The sequence below is a fragment of the Leucoraja erinacea genome, chromosome 32, assembly GCF_028641065.1.
Source record: "Leucoraja erinacea ecotype New England chromosome 32, Leri_hhj_1, whole genome shotgun sequence".
NCBI lineage: Eukaryota > Metazoa > Chordata > Chondrichthyes > Rajiformes > Rajidae > Leucoraja > Leucoraja erinaceus.
This window is the reverse complement of record NC_073408.1, coordinates 1,173,681-1,187,631: the sequence shown is the minus strand read 5'-3', so window position 1 is coordinate 1,187,631 and position 13,951 is coordinate 1,173,681. Positions and strand designations below refer to the sequence as shown.

The following is a 13,951-nucleotide window of genomic DNA, read 5'->3' as shown; positions in this document are numbered from 1 at the left end:
GACTTTACCAACATGCTCAATGTTACTTTAAAAGATTCAGCTAGATTTGTTAGACAGGACTTGCCCATTACTTTCTGATCAGCAGACATTTGTTCAAATACTTATCCACCTGTCCCAAATAAGAATTGGGAAAATAGGGATGTGACTACTTCGGGTCAGGCAGCATATCTGGAGATAACCGGCTAAGTTACTCCAGCATATAATGTCCATCTTCAGTGTAAACCAGTATCTGCTGTTCCTTCCCACACAGGGATATCATTTATGATATTTACAACTTTCCAATCTAGGGGATAATTTCTAATCAATATGGATTTGAGGATGGCCATAACTAGCATGTGAACAATTGTCTCAGCTGCTTCCAGCACTTTAATATTGAAACTGATGTTCCATTAATTCCTCCACTTTTGATCTCAATAGTTTCTCTTGGCATTAACGATTTATTGCTAAACTTGTGTTGAATCTAATTAGATTCTCCCTTAGATTTATTTTTAGTTTCCTTATATCAAGGTTTTTTTTTTTATACTCTTACTCTTAAAATGAGGATTGCTAGAAATGTAGTTATTTAACAAGCCTACCTACTTTTGAATTTTAGAATACTTACTCCAAATACCTTTAGGAAATCCACAGAACTTTGTTTTTCTCTTGATATATTTGTAAATTGTTTAGTGGGGGCTTGATATTCAGAGCAAGATGTTTTTGCAGTTTTTATCATCTTGTATACCGTTCGTTATTTATATCTCACAATTCAATTTCTGCCGCCTTTTTTGAAAGAGCTACTCAGTTGGTCTCACTTTCCCATTGCTGAAATTGATTGTACCCATTTGTGACAGTGGAGACAAATAAAGTGACACACGTGTACATGCCAATATCACTCTGAAGCAGCTAGTGCAAGATGTCTGAACTGTTTCTGTGGTTGAAGCTGATTTGTTTTCATTCATATTTTGAGAAAGGGTTTGACCACTGATAACAGGGTAATCGTAACTTGCCTTAATTGTGTTGTTTAAAAAATACACCACAGCTTGCGTGATTTTTTTGTCAGAGAAGTCTGAATAGTAATTTTAGAGCCTTGAGTGAAACCTTATTGTTTGGTTTGCAAGATGAATGTGGCGTTTAAATCTATTATTTTCTGTGTGGAGTGAAATGCGATGTGATTATATGTTCCCACTCATTTCTAATGTAACACGCGATCTTTGTTGTAGACTGTCGCTGAGGATGGATTTGAGGTGTTAAGGAGGATTTTCGTTGACTTTGAAGACATCACTCTAAGAAGGAAGTTTCTGACGGGCCTGGAGCCAGAGAGTATTCACATGATGATTGGTTAGTATAACGGCAAAACATTGCATTTAAACAATGACAGTATGTGAATATTAGGCAGGTGAGCAAATGGATGAGAGCACTTGTGTGAGTTAGGCTGGTCATCATTGTGACCACAGCTGATCTCAGATCTGACTTGGTGTATTCTATGTGGGTCCACGCTGCAATTCCCAGATGTCCGATATGTACCATCTGGAACTTACTTAATTTTACAATGAATCAGTGAATGCTTGCACTGCACAAGGGGAAAAAGGCATCTGTGACTAGCTGACTTCTTGCAGCAGAGTAAACAACTGTTTTAACTATTTACTGATGAAGATTTCCCATAATATTAATTTTGTTCCATCCTTTAATCTAGGTTCCATGACAATAGATTCTTTGGGGATACTGAATGATCTTTCTGATTGTGAAGCAAAGCTTTTTCCCATTGGCTATCAGTAAGTTTTCTTTATGTACTTAAGGTATGAAGTGCCACAGGATGTTTTCTGTGCACAATTCCTCAATGTGGTAGATGATACACCGCATGTCCAAAGCTGCTCTGGCATTTGTCAATGAAGATGTAAATAATTAATGTAGAAATGTCACTTTATTTTTGGTTCCTTTGGATTGTTCTTATCTACACAAGCAGACCAGATTTAGATTGCTATTGTGAAAGGAAATACTGCAAAATGCAAACATTTAAATTGAGAATTATTCTTCTAAATTTGAAATGGTGTAAATATTTTTTTGTGTTGCTGATTTATAAATGAAATTAAGAATTTAAACTTGTAAATGAGTTATGATACATGAACATTAGTTCACGTTAAGTGCAGAGGCCCCATTTGAAAGAAATGGTCTGATTTTGGAGATGTAACACTGTATTCCTGATTTCCAGTCCTGTGATCTCTATCAGATCTGTGGGAGTAGTACGTTGTTGCAAAATTGTCCTCAATTGCTTAATTCTATATCATCACTTCTGTCAATTTTTTAAAAAGATTTTAGTCATGGAAAATAAATCTGGAATAAAAGTTGAAGGGGTGTGGGAGTTTTAAGTTTGGTATCAACTATCATCTGCCTCATGAATTGGTTCACCATTTTCCACTATTTTCCACCTTAGTAGAGTTGGTTATGTTGGACTTTAAGAATTCACCTTAATTGATGAACTATAAAACATTTCACAATATGAGTTGAAAGAAATTGAAGTTAGCTCTTTTATTTCATTGTTGGCTAACACTGATTCTGGCCTGCTTTGATTTTCTCTCACATGTGCTTCTGATAACTGTTGTCATGTTATGTACATTTACAGGTGCTCAAGGGTCTACTGGAGCACAACTGATGCTAGGAAGCGATGTGTGTACACCTGCAAGATCCTGGAACATAGACCTCCTCCTGTGGCCGCAGAAGAAAACAGCACTTTAGAGCACAGTGAAAACAGAACCGTTGTACACAGTCCGCACAGTCCAGCAGGTACACAAATGGTGCAAGCAGAGAACATTGTGTGTAGGAAAGAACATAGTTAGGATATGATGTATGCTGTAACCACACTCGGTAGGTACTCGGAGCCTAGAAGGAAAATATTCCTTGATAACTGACCTGGAATGTATCACTACGATAGACCAGTCGGTCTAAAGCAGGGTTCCAACCCGAAACGTCACCTATTCCTTTTCTCCAGAGATGCTGCCTGATCTGCTGAGTTGCTCCAGCATTTTGTGTCGAAGTATGGTAGCTCATCCGTTTCCTGTTTCAGAGTAATGGTTGCAATGTGCTCTCTGCAACTGTAATCTCTTTTTTATTCCTGGCTGAGATGGGCCATCTTTCCTCATGTACGTGCTGCTCCAAGCTCTCTTGTCTTTGCTCACTGGGGAAATGTGACCTACCCTTGTGATTATTGGTAACTCCAGCATTATAGGTAGCTCTGCTTGGAAAGAGAAACTTTCCTCAAGCTCTCAGGAGAAGGCTAAATACTTGAATACCCATTGTTATAAAGGAATGGGGAAAGAAAAATAGATGCTTTCGGCAAGGTAGAGTTTATTTTAATTGTGCCCTTGGAATCTGAATAGCATCAAGTTACTTTGCATTGTTGATTAAAGAATTTGCAAATGCATTCAATTGTCAAAAGGTATGCACTACTGACTACGTTTAATGCTTGTACCTTGTGTTTGTCTCAACCAGGAACCTCCTTCAGGTTCTTTTATTGTTCTGAGCTAGTCCGTACAGGCAGACTTTATTTGTAAATTGTATTTTCTTGGAACATATGGGTAGTTCATTGAGTCAGTGATTGTTTTCAGAGCAGTCCTATTTGTCCAATCTCCCGACTTATTTCCATATAGCCTATTCTCTCTCATGTGCCCATTAACTCCATTGTGATTCTCCCACCACCCACCTGCACCAGCACACAAGCCAACCATCACATCTCTGGGATGTGGGAGGAAGCTGGAGCAACTGGGGAATCTCTTTCAATCACAGGGAGAATATGTAAACTCTAAATTGACAGCACCCAGAGTAGGGATTGAATCCAAATCGCTGTGCCATTCGTCAGCAGTACTACTGTGCAGCCTTGTGCTGATTTATGTAGAGATTCAGAGAGTGAATGCAGAGCACCCAGCTCGGAATATAACATTTTCCAGTTTAATGACAGTCAAAATGTGATGGAGAGTTTGATTTTGTAGATGGAAGTGGTACACAGGAGCAACTAGTGGAGCCATTGCCTCACTGCAAGTCTTTATACTTGAGAGATACAGTGTGGAAATGCCCTTTGGCCTACCATCTGCACTGTAACCTAACACTATCCGAAACAGTAGGAACAATGTACATTTCCAGCAGCCCATTAACTTACAAAACTGCACGTGTTTGAAAAAAAGAACCTGAAAACCAGTGGGGAACAAAACGGAGCACCCGGAGAAAACCCACGCAGTCACAGGGGGGGCGTGCAAACTCCATGTAAACTGCACCCACAGTTATGATCGAACACCCGTCTCTGGCGCTGTAAGGCAGCAGCTCTACCACTGTGCCGCCAAAACTTTAAACAGTGTTCTGGTTTCAGTCCTGACCTCAGATACGGTTTGTCTTCCTGTGACCGTCTGCTTTTACCCCCAATGCTTTGGATTCCTTACGTGTCCTCTAAACCATGCCAGGTGGTAGGTTAATTGCCCACTGTAAAATTGCCCCCCATGGCTCGATGAGTGGCAGAAACTGGGGAGTTGATGGGAGCGTGTGCAGAACAGAATAGGATGCATGTAGGATTGTAAATGGGTGCTTGATGATAGCCCTGGACATGATGGGCTGAATGGCCTGTTTCTGGATTGTACGACTATGATGCTTCCTGTCTGTCCATTGAAACCCCCATTGTTTATGTTCACGAGTGTGGCTAGTATAGGAAAATTTAGATCTGTACCTCTTTGAAGTATAGTCAGTTGTAATGTAATGAGATATCTATCTTAGCGGGAGGATTTTGACCATGCATGGACTGTGCAGCGAGATGGCTTTATTGCTATGGTACTAACATGAAGTATCCCACTTCCATTGGTCAAATGCTAACAATTAACTTGGTTTCTCCTTGACAGAAATTGACACAACAGAGAATCAAAACACAGGTTTATCTGAAATACCAGATCATCATCCAGCCTCACATGCTCCTGGGCCAATACCTCCAAGGTCGCAGCCTGGAAGCAGAACTCAGATATCTAGTTTTTCCCCGTCACGCCGAATCACAAACACAGGATCAAGACCACTTCCATCACCAGGTAACCATGTTGCATTCCACACACAGGTCATTCGGGAACAAGGAAACGGGAGTTGGCTATTGATCCCGTCAAGCCTGCCTCACTATCCAATATGATCTGACCCAACATTAACTTTGTGGCTGTACTACAATGCCCTCCTGTGTTTGAGCCACGACAGTCCTCTTTGATGGAGAATCTCAGTTTTAATTGACTGCCCTTGTAACCATGCCAATAGTGTTAACTGTCTCATACTTGGAAACATCTCAGCATCCTACCTGGACATGGTCCCATTCGGATTACCTGTTTCAGTGAGATTGTTCCTCATTCTTCTGAACTCCAAAGAACACCTGTCTAATCCATTTTGAGCTTTTCACAATAGGACAGGCTATTGCAGGAATTAGCTGAACAAATTGCTTCTGGATTTCCATCAATGCTGGTATCTCCTTTCTTAAATAAATAGGCCAAAACTGAACACAGTACTCCAGGTTTGACCTTGCCAATACTCTGTACAGCCCTTCTCTATTTCTTAACCTTTAGCCCCCAGCATTAAAGGCCATTGTACCATTTGCCACGTTAATTGCTTGCTGCATCTGTGTGCTGAGCCTTTTGTTTTTCATGAACAAGAACACCATCATCCTTCTCATTGTTCTCCATCCTTGGCATGAGAGCTCCAAACATGGGTCCAGTAAATCTATGTAGGGTTTTAGGTGGATTATTGGACGATTGGAATTCCAGGTTTATGGAGCTCAGCTAGAAAATAAAGTTGAGGCCCACAATCAGTTCAGCAATGATCTTTGATTTGCAGTCTTGGCTGTAAGGGCTCTATAATCTATTGTTAAAGTACGATGCAGATTTACTGTTTCTGGTATGATTCTTAATATGCACTTTAGGATAATTGAAACCAAAATCTGATACCTCCTGCACCCAATGCAGATCTCACTGACTTCATCCATTTCACCACTAACTTCCATCCGGCACTCAAATGCACCTGGACCATTTCCGACATTTCCCTACCATTTCTTGACCTCACTATCTCCATCGTAGGTGATAGACTACTGACCGACATCCACTATAAACCCACTGACTCCCATGGCTATCTGAACTACACTTCTTCCCACCCTGCTTCCTGTAAGGACTCCATCCCCTACTCCCAATTCCTCTGCCTACGCCGCATCTGCTCCCAGGATGAGGTGTTCTACACCAGGGCCTCGGAGATGTCCTCATTCTTCAGGGAACGGGGGTTCCCCTCTTCTACTATTGATGAGGCTCTCACCAGGGTTTCTTCTATACCCCGCAACTCTGCTCTCACTCCTCATCCTCCCCACTCGTAACAATGGCAGTCTCCCTTGTCCTCACCTTCCAGTCTACCAGTTGTCACATACAACAAATAATCCTCCGACATTTTCGCCACCTCCAACGTGATCCCACCACTTTCCACATCTTCCCATCTCCTCCCCACTCTGCTTTCCGCAGAGACCGCTCCCTCCATAACTCCCTGATCAATTTGTCCCTTCCCTCCCCAACCACCTACTCTCCGGGCACTTTTCCTTGCAACCGCAAGAAATGCTACTACGCTTGTAGCTTTACCTCCCCCCTTGACTCCATTCAAGGACCCAAGCAGTCTTTCCAAGTGAGGCAGAGGTTCACCTGCACCTCCTCCAACCTAATCTATTGCATCCGCTGCTCTAGATGTCAGCTGCTCTACATCGGTGAGACCAAGAGTAGGCTTAGCGATTGCTTTGCCGAACACCTCCCCCCCCTCGGTTCGCAATAACTAACCTGATCTCCCGGTGGCTCAGCACATCAACTCCCCCTCCCATTCCGAATCCGACCTTTCTGTCCTGGGCCTCCTCAATGGCCAGAGTGAGCACCACCGGAAATTGGAGGAGCAGCACCTCGTATTCCGCTTGGGCAGTTTGCACCCCAGTGGTATGAACATTGACCTCTAATTTCAGGTAATCCTTACTTTCTCCTCCCCTTCTCAGCCCACTGGCTCCTCCTCTTCCTTTCTTCTTCCCCCTCCCACCCTCACATCAGTCTGAAGAAGGGTTTCGACCCGAAACGTTGCCTATTTCCTTCGCTCCATAGATGCTGCCTCACCCGCTGAGTTCCTCCAGCATTTTTGTCTACCTTCGATCTGCAGTTCCTTCTTAAACATAAAATAAATTTAAAGTTGTTTGCAAACTAAGCAGCTACGGAATCTGATTTAAAAAATCAAAATAAAAATCAGATGAATGTATTTATCTAGTAAGAGTTTCAAAGAATAAATGGTGTGGCAAATCAGATGAGCTATAATTTATGCAAATGGTAGAATGATTGGTCTGTTTGTTTGACACTAAAATAGGAAATAATAGTTAATTATTTTTCCAGTCAGGCATCTTGATAAACAAATGCTGAAAAGTCAATAATTGATCACCTCTTTGTTTCTTTTTGAAGGGAGCCCCACGCCAATGATTCATGAGAAAGTTACATTTGCTGATGCCCTGCTGTCGTCTGGGAGACGGAGCACCATTTCTAGGAGGCATAGTACAACATCAGTATCACCTCAACATTCCAGGCACAGGATGGCTTCCCCTTCCCAAATGGGCATAACATACATCAGGTCAAGTGGTAACATCAATACATCGCCACTGACCTCCCTCAGTGTATCTCCCGATACAGACACAGGAAACCAACCTGGTGAAACACTTTGTAAAGTGCTTCAGTCAGACAAACTTGGCATTTCGGTGCAGTCGCATACAAGCCCTTCTGGTCGACAACGAATCTGTAGTGCTGATTCTGTCCCTGTACATCACACAGGGATTTCTCATGCATTGGGTTTGCAGACTAACAGGACAGAACCAACATGCGTTGGGCATCACACTTCAAAAGAGCGTCCTCTAACTTTATCTGGTAACCATTCCCGAAGTGAGACCAAGGCACCTGCAAGTACGTTGGATGGTACGGTAACAACGTCAGTGTTGCCACTGATGTCTACCTCAGTTCCCACAGTAGCAGCCTTGCGTACATCACAGAAGGAAGCACGGAACAACAGTGCATTGCTTACCAACTCCAACTCTGTGACACCACACTCCAAAGAAACTAAAACCTGTATGTTACCTTTTCACCAAAAGGATTCTAGAAGACCAAATGATCAACACAAGGACACTGTGCATCCAGGAAAATCAAGCAAAGATCACATCCACAATCAAGGTACTGAGAGGATGAGGTTGCAGTCTGCTGGTGTTAGCCACACTGTGGCTGCTGGGATTGAATACTCTCGGCCAAACTGTACAGAGAAGAGACCAGTCATTAAAATGTCATCGACTGATTTCCCCAAAAACAGTAGACTACAAACAGGGAAGCATTTTGAGGGAAGCCTATTTTCCAATTCTGCTGCAGATATAAAGGTTAATTCAAAAACATCCATCAATTCACTACTTGAACCTGCTGAGAGCACTCAAACTGTGGAAGAACCTAAACAGATATTTGGTGACAAACCTGCTGGCACTGAACATTATCTCACTGCTAATATTGGTGATGGAATCCAACCTCCATCTGACAAAATGAGGGCTGATATTCGCAAAAAGGAAATGCATGCTTCACAAAAGCAAGAACTTCATGGATATTTCGAACCCGATTACCTGGTTGATGAGGATCATGACGAGAGTGTGGCTACATCCATGTCGACCAGTTCTCAGGAAGGCGATGATATGTTGTCCTCCACAGTTGCACAACCTTCAATGACAGGAAGTCCAGAAAATGAGCAGGAAAACCTTAGGTGTCCAAAGTGCAACAAGATCTACAAACAAAGGGTGAAAAACCTGTTTCAGAAGCACGTGCTGCAGTGTGGAAGTCAGACCGCACAAGAGGATGGCGATGGGAACAAAGCTCAGGATAACGATTCCAACAAAAGGAGGTATCCTCGGCGCAGTGCTCGTGCACGATCAACCACCTTCTTTGGGTTGACTCCATTTTATGGTGTGAAATCGTACGGTGAAGAAGACTTTCCATTCTATCGAGACCCTTCGGGGAAAAAACGAGGAGAGCAGTCAACTCAAGGGCAGGTGGATGGAGCTGATGATCCAAGCACATCATCTGATGAAGACATGGAATACTACTACAACTTCACAAGAACAGTTATCACATCTGATAGAGAAGGAAGACTTGAGCCATGCAGTTTCTTTGACGGTGAGGAAGATTGCCGTGTACCCAGGATAAGTCAACTAGATGGTGTCGATGATGGCACAGAAAGTGATGTTAGTGTCACCACAACAGCAGGCAAAACGACACAGGTGAACAAAATAAAATCCAAAGAAAATGGAACTGAAAGCTTAGACCTCGATGGCGCCATTAACAGCGGAGCAGTTGATGGAGAAAAGGAAAACCATGGCATCAAAACAGTTTCTGACCTGAAAGGTAGTGATTCAAAATTAGATAACTGTGTTCCTGTGAGTAGAGTTAAGTCTCAGGGCCAAGACTCCTTAGGGGAGGTTTCTCTCACCTCATTAGACACTCCAAGACGGAGCAATTCCAACACGCCTTCGGAGAAAAATCTGCTGGATAGTTTCAACACAGACTTGCTGAAGGCTGCCAATGATTCAGACAATAATAACAGTGATGACTGTGGCAACATTCTCCCGTCTGACATCATGGACTTTGTACTGAAGAATACACAGAGCATGCAGGCTCTAGGGGAAAGCCCAGAGTCATCATCTTCTGAGCTTATAACACTGGGCGAGGGTTTAGGCCTGGTGAGTAACAGAGGAAAGGACATGGGCAGTCTGTTTGAAGTGTTTTCCCAGCCATTGCCCAGCACAGAACCTGTGGAAAATGTTGTCTCGGCCACCATTCCTGCCGAGGAGCCGTTTGAGCTGCCCCTGGAGTTGCCGTCTGATCTCTCCGTTTTAACAACTTGCAGCCCAACTGTTTCTAACCAAAGTCACAGCAGCCTTACTGTTATTTCCGCATCCCAGCTCGCCCCATCAGAAGATCAATCGGTGTTGAATTTACCTGCTGCTGAGACGGTGGAGAAGGGGGTGACAGTGACTGGGGAGAAATCGGTGACAGTGAATGAACCCGAGGTTTCTCTGATGGGCCATCAAGTGGTGGAGCCGTCTGGAGAAAGCCACATGGCATCAGATCAGTTCATGCAAAGTCACATGGACACTGACCAACTGACATCGCCGACCTGCACTCAGGTGGAACAAGGACTAAACCAGGATCTGACCGGGGTTGGCGCCAGCTCGCCAATTGTCCTTCCAGTATCTGTTTCACCTTCCGTGTTACCTCAAGGGCAAAAATACGTCACAAGTCCAGATAGTCCTGGGCCTGCTCCCATCGCAGGTTCTACAGCAGAGAGTGCAACGCCACTCTCTAAACCAGGCACAGAAAACCTCATTATTGTTAATCAACATGGACAGCCACTGTATGTTCTCCAAACACTCCCCAATGGAGTTACACAAAAGATCAATCTTGCACCTTCAGTAGGAAGCACACAAGCAGTCATAGAGGCAAACAATACAGTACTTGGGCAAAATGTTTCTATGGGATGTAGCCTATCTCTGGCAACTGGTTTAAATGTTAGCTTGCCAGCTTCACAGTCAATATACACTTCTGCTACCATGACCAACAGCGGTGGCCTGATGACGTTATCACAACACCCTCAGTTGCATTCCTTTCCGGGACCCACTGTGTCAGCATTTCAGCCCAGCAGCACCAACTCGGCCTCCAACCTACTCATTGGGGTCCAGTCACCTCAGGATCCTCTACTCTTGAGTTCTGAGCCCAGCCAGAGGCCAGAGCTTGTCACTGCCATGACCTCTAGTCAAGGGTCCACCCAAGCCAAGAAAAGACCAATAAATAGACTGCCTTCTAAAAAGGGCAAAAAACTAGCACCTTCGTACCAGCAAACATCAAGTTCTTCTGCAGAAATTGTTTCTAACTTGACTTCTATTAACTTCCCATCATCGCAGGTGTCTGGAGGGATTGCTAGCCAGTCAGGATTAGTGGATTTAGGAGCACTCACGAGCTCAGGACCGCAGCGAACAATTCCAAACATAATCAAGCATCCCAAACCTGCTGTGATGTATTTTGAACAGGCATCTTTGGCTGTGCCTCAGCTTCAACAAACACTGGGGACAGTAGGTTCTACAAACATCATTGTGCCAGAAAATACTCATTTGGCAGCTGGAAATGTATCAGGATTGGGGTCGGGCCAGTCTGTTTTAAATGTTGTATCTATGCATGCAGCAACAGCAGCAACCAGTGCAGGAGCAGTAACTGGGCATATTCTGGGTCAAGGTTCAGTCACCCTTGCTGCTCCAATGTTGCTGGGGACAACAGACATTACTGGCTCAATAAGTAATCTGTTAGTCAAAGCTAGTCAACAAAGCTTAGGACTTTCAGATCAGGCAGTGCCGTTGCCTGGAGCAGGAATGTTTCAACAGCTAGGACCATCACAAAGCCCCAACAGTGGACCCCTATCTCCAGCACAGAATATATGCCTGCTGCCTTCCACTGCAACAGTCACTGTTGCACCATCTGAGCAGGAAGGGACCTATCAGCTACACCATCAAAGAACTCAATTGTTGCCAAACAAATGTGTGACAACAACTGCCCAGTTAGATGCTGTTTGCATTTCAGATGGACAGATATCGACTACCACACTGAGCGTGTCGCCCAGTGGCATGAGCAACACCGGCATGGCCACGCCAGCTCCAGTGACCTCTATGTTGTGCTCTACCATGGACCAATCTCCTATCAGTGGAGTGCCTGCTGTATCTCCAGGCTCTCCAAGAACCAAGCCCAGGGTAAAACGGGCATCGTCCTCTTCTGACAAACTGAGCAATAAAAAGCACAAGGTGGCACATGTCATGACGAAAGAGCACACGTCTGAAATCTGTGGCGGTCATCAAGATGTTCTGGAGTCTGATTCAGCCGTTGTACCTTTGTCCTCCAGTGCAGGGTAAGTAATTCAGGCCTACAACAGATAAAGATTTTATTTAAGACACCCATTAACAGATCTGAAGAATGCCACAGTTCTATATAAATGGTGGGATTTGATGGTACTTGCGCAGAGTAAGTTTAGATAGATATCTGAATGGAACCTATCAGCCAGCAAGTGATAGGAGATCAAAGATTTGCAGTGCCAAAATTCAGAGGTGTTACATTAAACTTTGGCAGAATATTATCTCCAACCTCATTTAATGGTATTTATTTCAAATTATTTGGGAAAATATTGGATAAGCAAGAAATAACTGTTGCAGGGCTCAGTATGGGTTTACAATAGGATTGAACGTTGAAATTCATAATCACACAAATACAATGTGATGGATGTTTGGTGACCTTAACTTAATACTGTTAACAACCGGTAAAATAAACCTGTTGGCAACACTGCACAGAGATTGTAACATTTAACGTTATTTCAGTTCTGTTCGTGTAAGAATAAAGGCAACAGTGCAAGATGTAATGGAACTTGATGAGCAACAGCATGAAGATTATCACCAGGATTCTGATTGTCCCAGGTGAGAAGAGTTTGTAGAGGATTTTGTCATTAAAATTACGTATATGAAAGAAATTGTTGTCATTAGCATAATGTTCGGACCAAAGGCAGGATCCACGGGTGACCTTACTGTGGGTGAGGTAGTTACGATCTGCCCTCCTCGTAAAAAATGTGATGAACGCAAGTTTAGTTACGACTTTCAAATGGGGAATTGGGTAAGTATTTAAAGGTAAAGCTTTTGCAGGCCAGTCGAGAATAAATAAATAGCATTGACTATAGACCAGTGCAAAGAACTACTCAGAGCCATCATCTCTGCTGAAATATTTTTATATTACAATAATAATTTAAATCTCTTGTTGGAGAAAAGCAGACAGTGTGCCCTCAAGGATTTGTACTTGCAGCATGCTTCAGCATGATACCTTGTGCACAGCTGGGGAAATGCTTCAGTGGAGAAAATTGCATGGACAGGGGTAGCAGGAAGCTGAGCTGACATTCTACAGGAAGGATGTTGATGGAATAGCTTTGGTGAGAACATGTTTGTGTTTCCAAGAGTCTTTGCACTTTGGGGCAGAATAAGACATGCATCTGCAGCTTGAATTTGATAAAGATTGACTTGGGAAAAGTGGAAGTAGAAAAGATATTGATTATGTAAATACTGCTGGCAACAATATTGCCATAACTAGTCCCATAATGCAAAGGCAGAATTTTATGTTTGCGTCTAAACTACTGTAAATAAGGTTTCAACCTCAAGTGAAAAGATATGGTTTTAAGGACACCGGAAGGACGACTTCATTTGTTGAGTTGCAAGAGGAATAGAATATTGTGGTTATCTGAAAAATCTCCACATGATCATATAATGGAAAGAAGATAGCTCATGAAACAGCTGAGGATAGTTAAGCCAAGGGCACTCAAGTGAACTTGAAGCCTGAATATAAAATCTGAAAACGGGTCCTACTTGAAACATCACCTATCTATTTTCTCCAGAGATGCTGCCTGACCCACTGAGTTACTCCAGCATTTTGTGTCTGTCTTTGAATATGAAGCCACCTTGATTATTAATATACCTTTAACTTTCCTTTACATTTTAGAGAGTTTAAAGTGGAAATACAGGGCTTTCTGAAGACAAAGCTTAGGATAAATAGTTATTAGGATTGGCAAAAGCTCACTACTGAGGCCTACCTTTCAGTATATTTCCACCTATAATGTTAAAGTTAATTCCAAAGAAGCCAGTTAAGGATTTCTATAATGTGGTTACTATAGTGTTGAGGTTGTTCATTAAAGCTGTGATTTTTGCCTCCCTAGTCAAATGGAGCATGTGCCAATGCTGCAGTCCCTAGAACCGATGAACACAGCAACCTCAAATACAGAAGGACAAGATGACTTTGTCACTGGTATGTCTGAAGAATTGTTCACAGACATGGGAACATTGTAATGTGATGGTCTGAAAAAGGGT

At 43.0% G+C, this 13,951-nt stretch overlaps 1 protein-coding gene across 1 annotated transcript in view; it reads left to right on the top strand.

The window, feature by feature from the left end:
- kmt2a (lysine (K)-specific methyltransferase 2A) overlaps positions 1 to 13,951 on the top strand; it is a 100,138-nt gene that overhangs the window by 65,959 nt on the left and 20,228 nt on the right. The window contains exons 23-29 of the mRNA XM_055660533.1: positions 1,200 to 1,317; positions 1,673 to 1,751; positions 2,600 to 2,760; positions 4,857 to 5,036; positions 7,452 to 11,961; positions 12,425 to 12,520; positions 13,801 to 13,889. Coding sequence (XP_055516508.1) covers positions 1,200 to 1,317; positions 1,673 to 1,751; positions 2,600 to 2,760; positions 4,857 to 5,036; positions 7,452 to 11,961; positions 12,425 to 12,520; positions 13,801 to 13,889 — 5,233 coding nt within the window. The remainder of the gene's footprint in view (positions 1 to 1,199; positions 1,318 to 1,672; positions 1,752 to 2,599; positions 2,761 to 4,856; positions 5,037 to 7,451; positions 11,962 to 12,424; positions 12,521 to 13,800; positions 13,890 to 13,951) is intronic.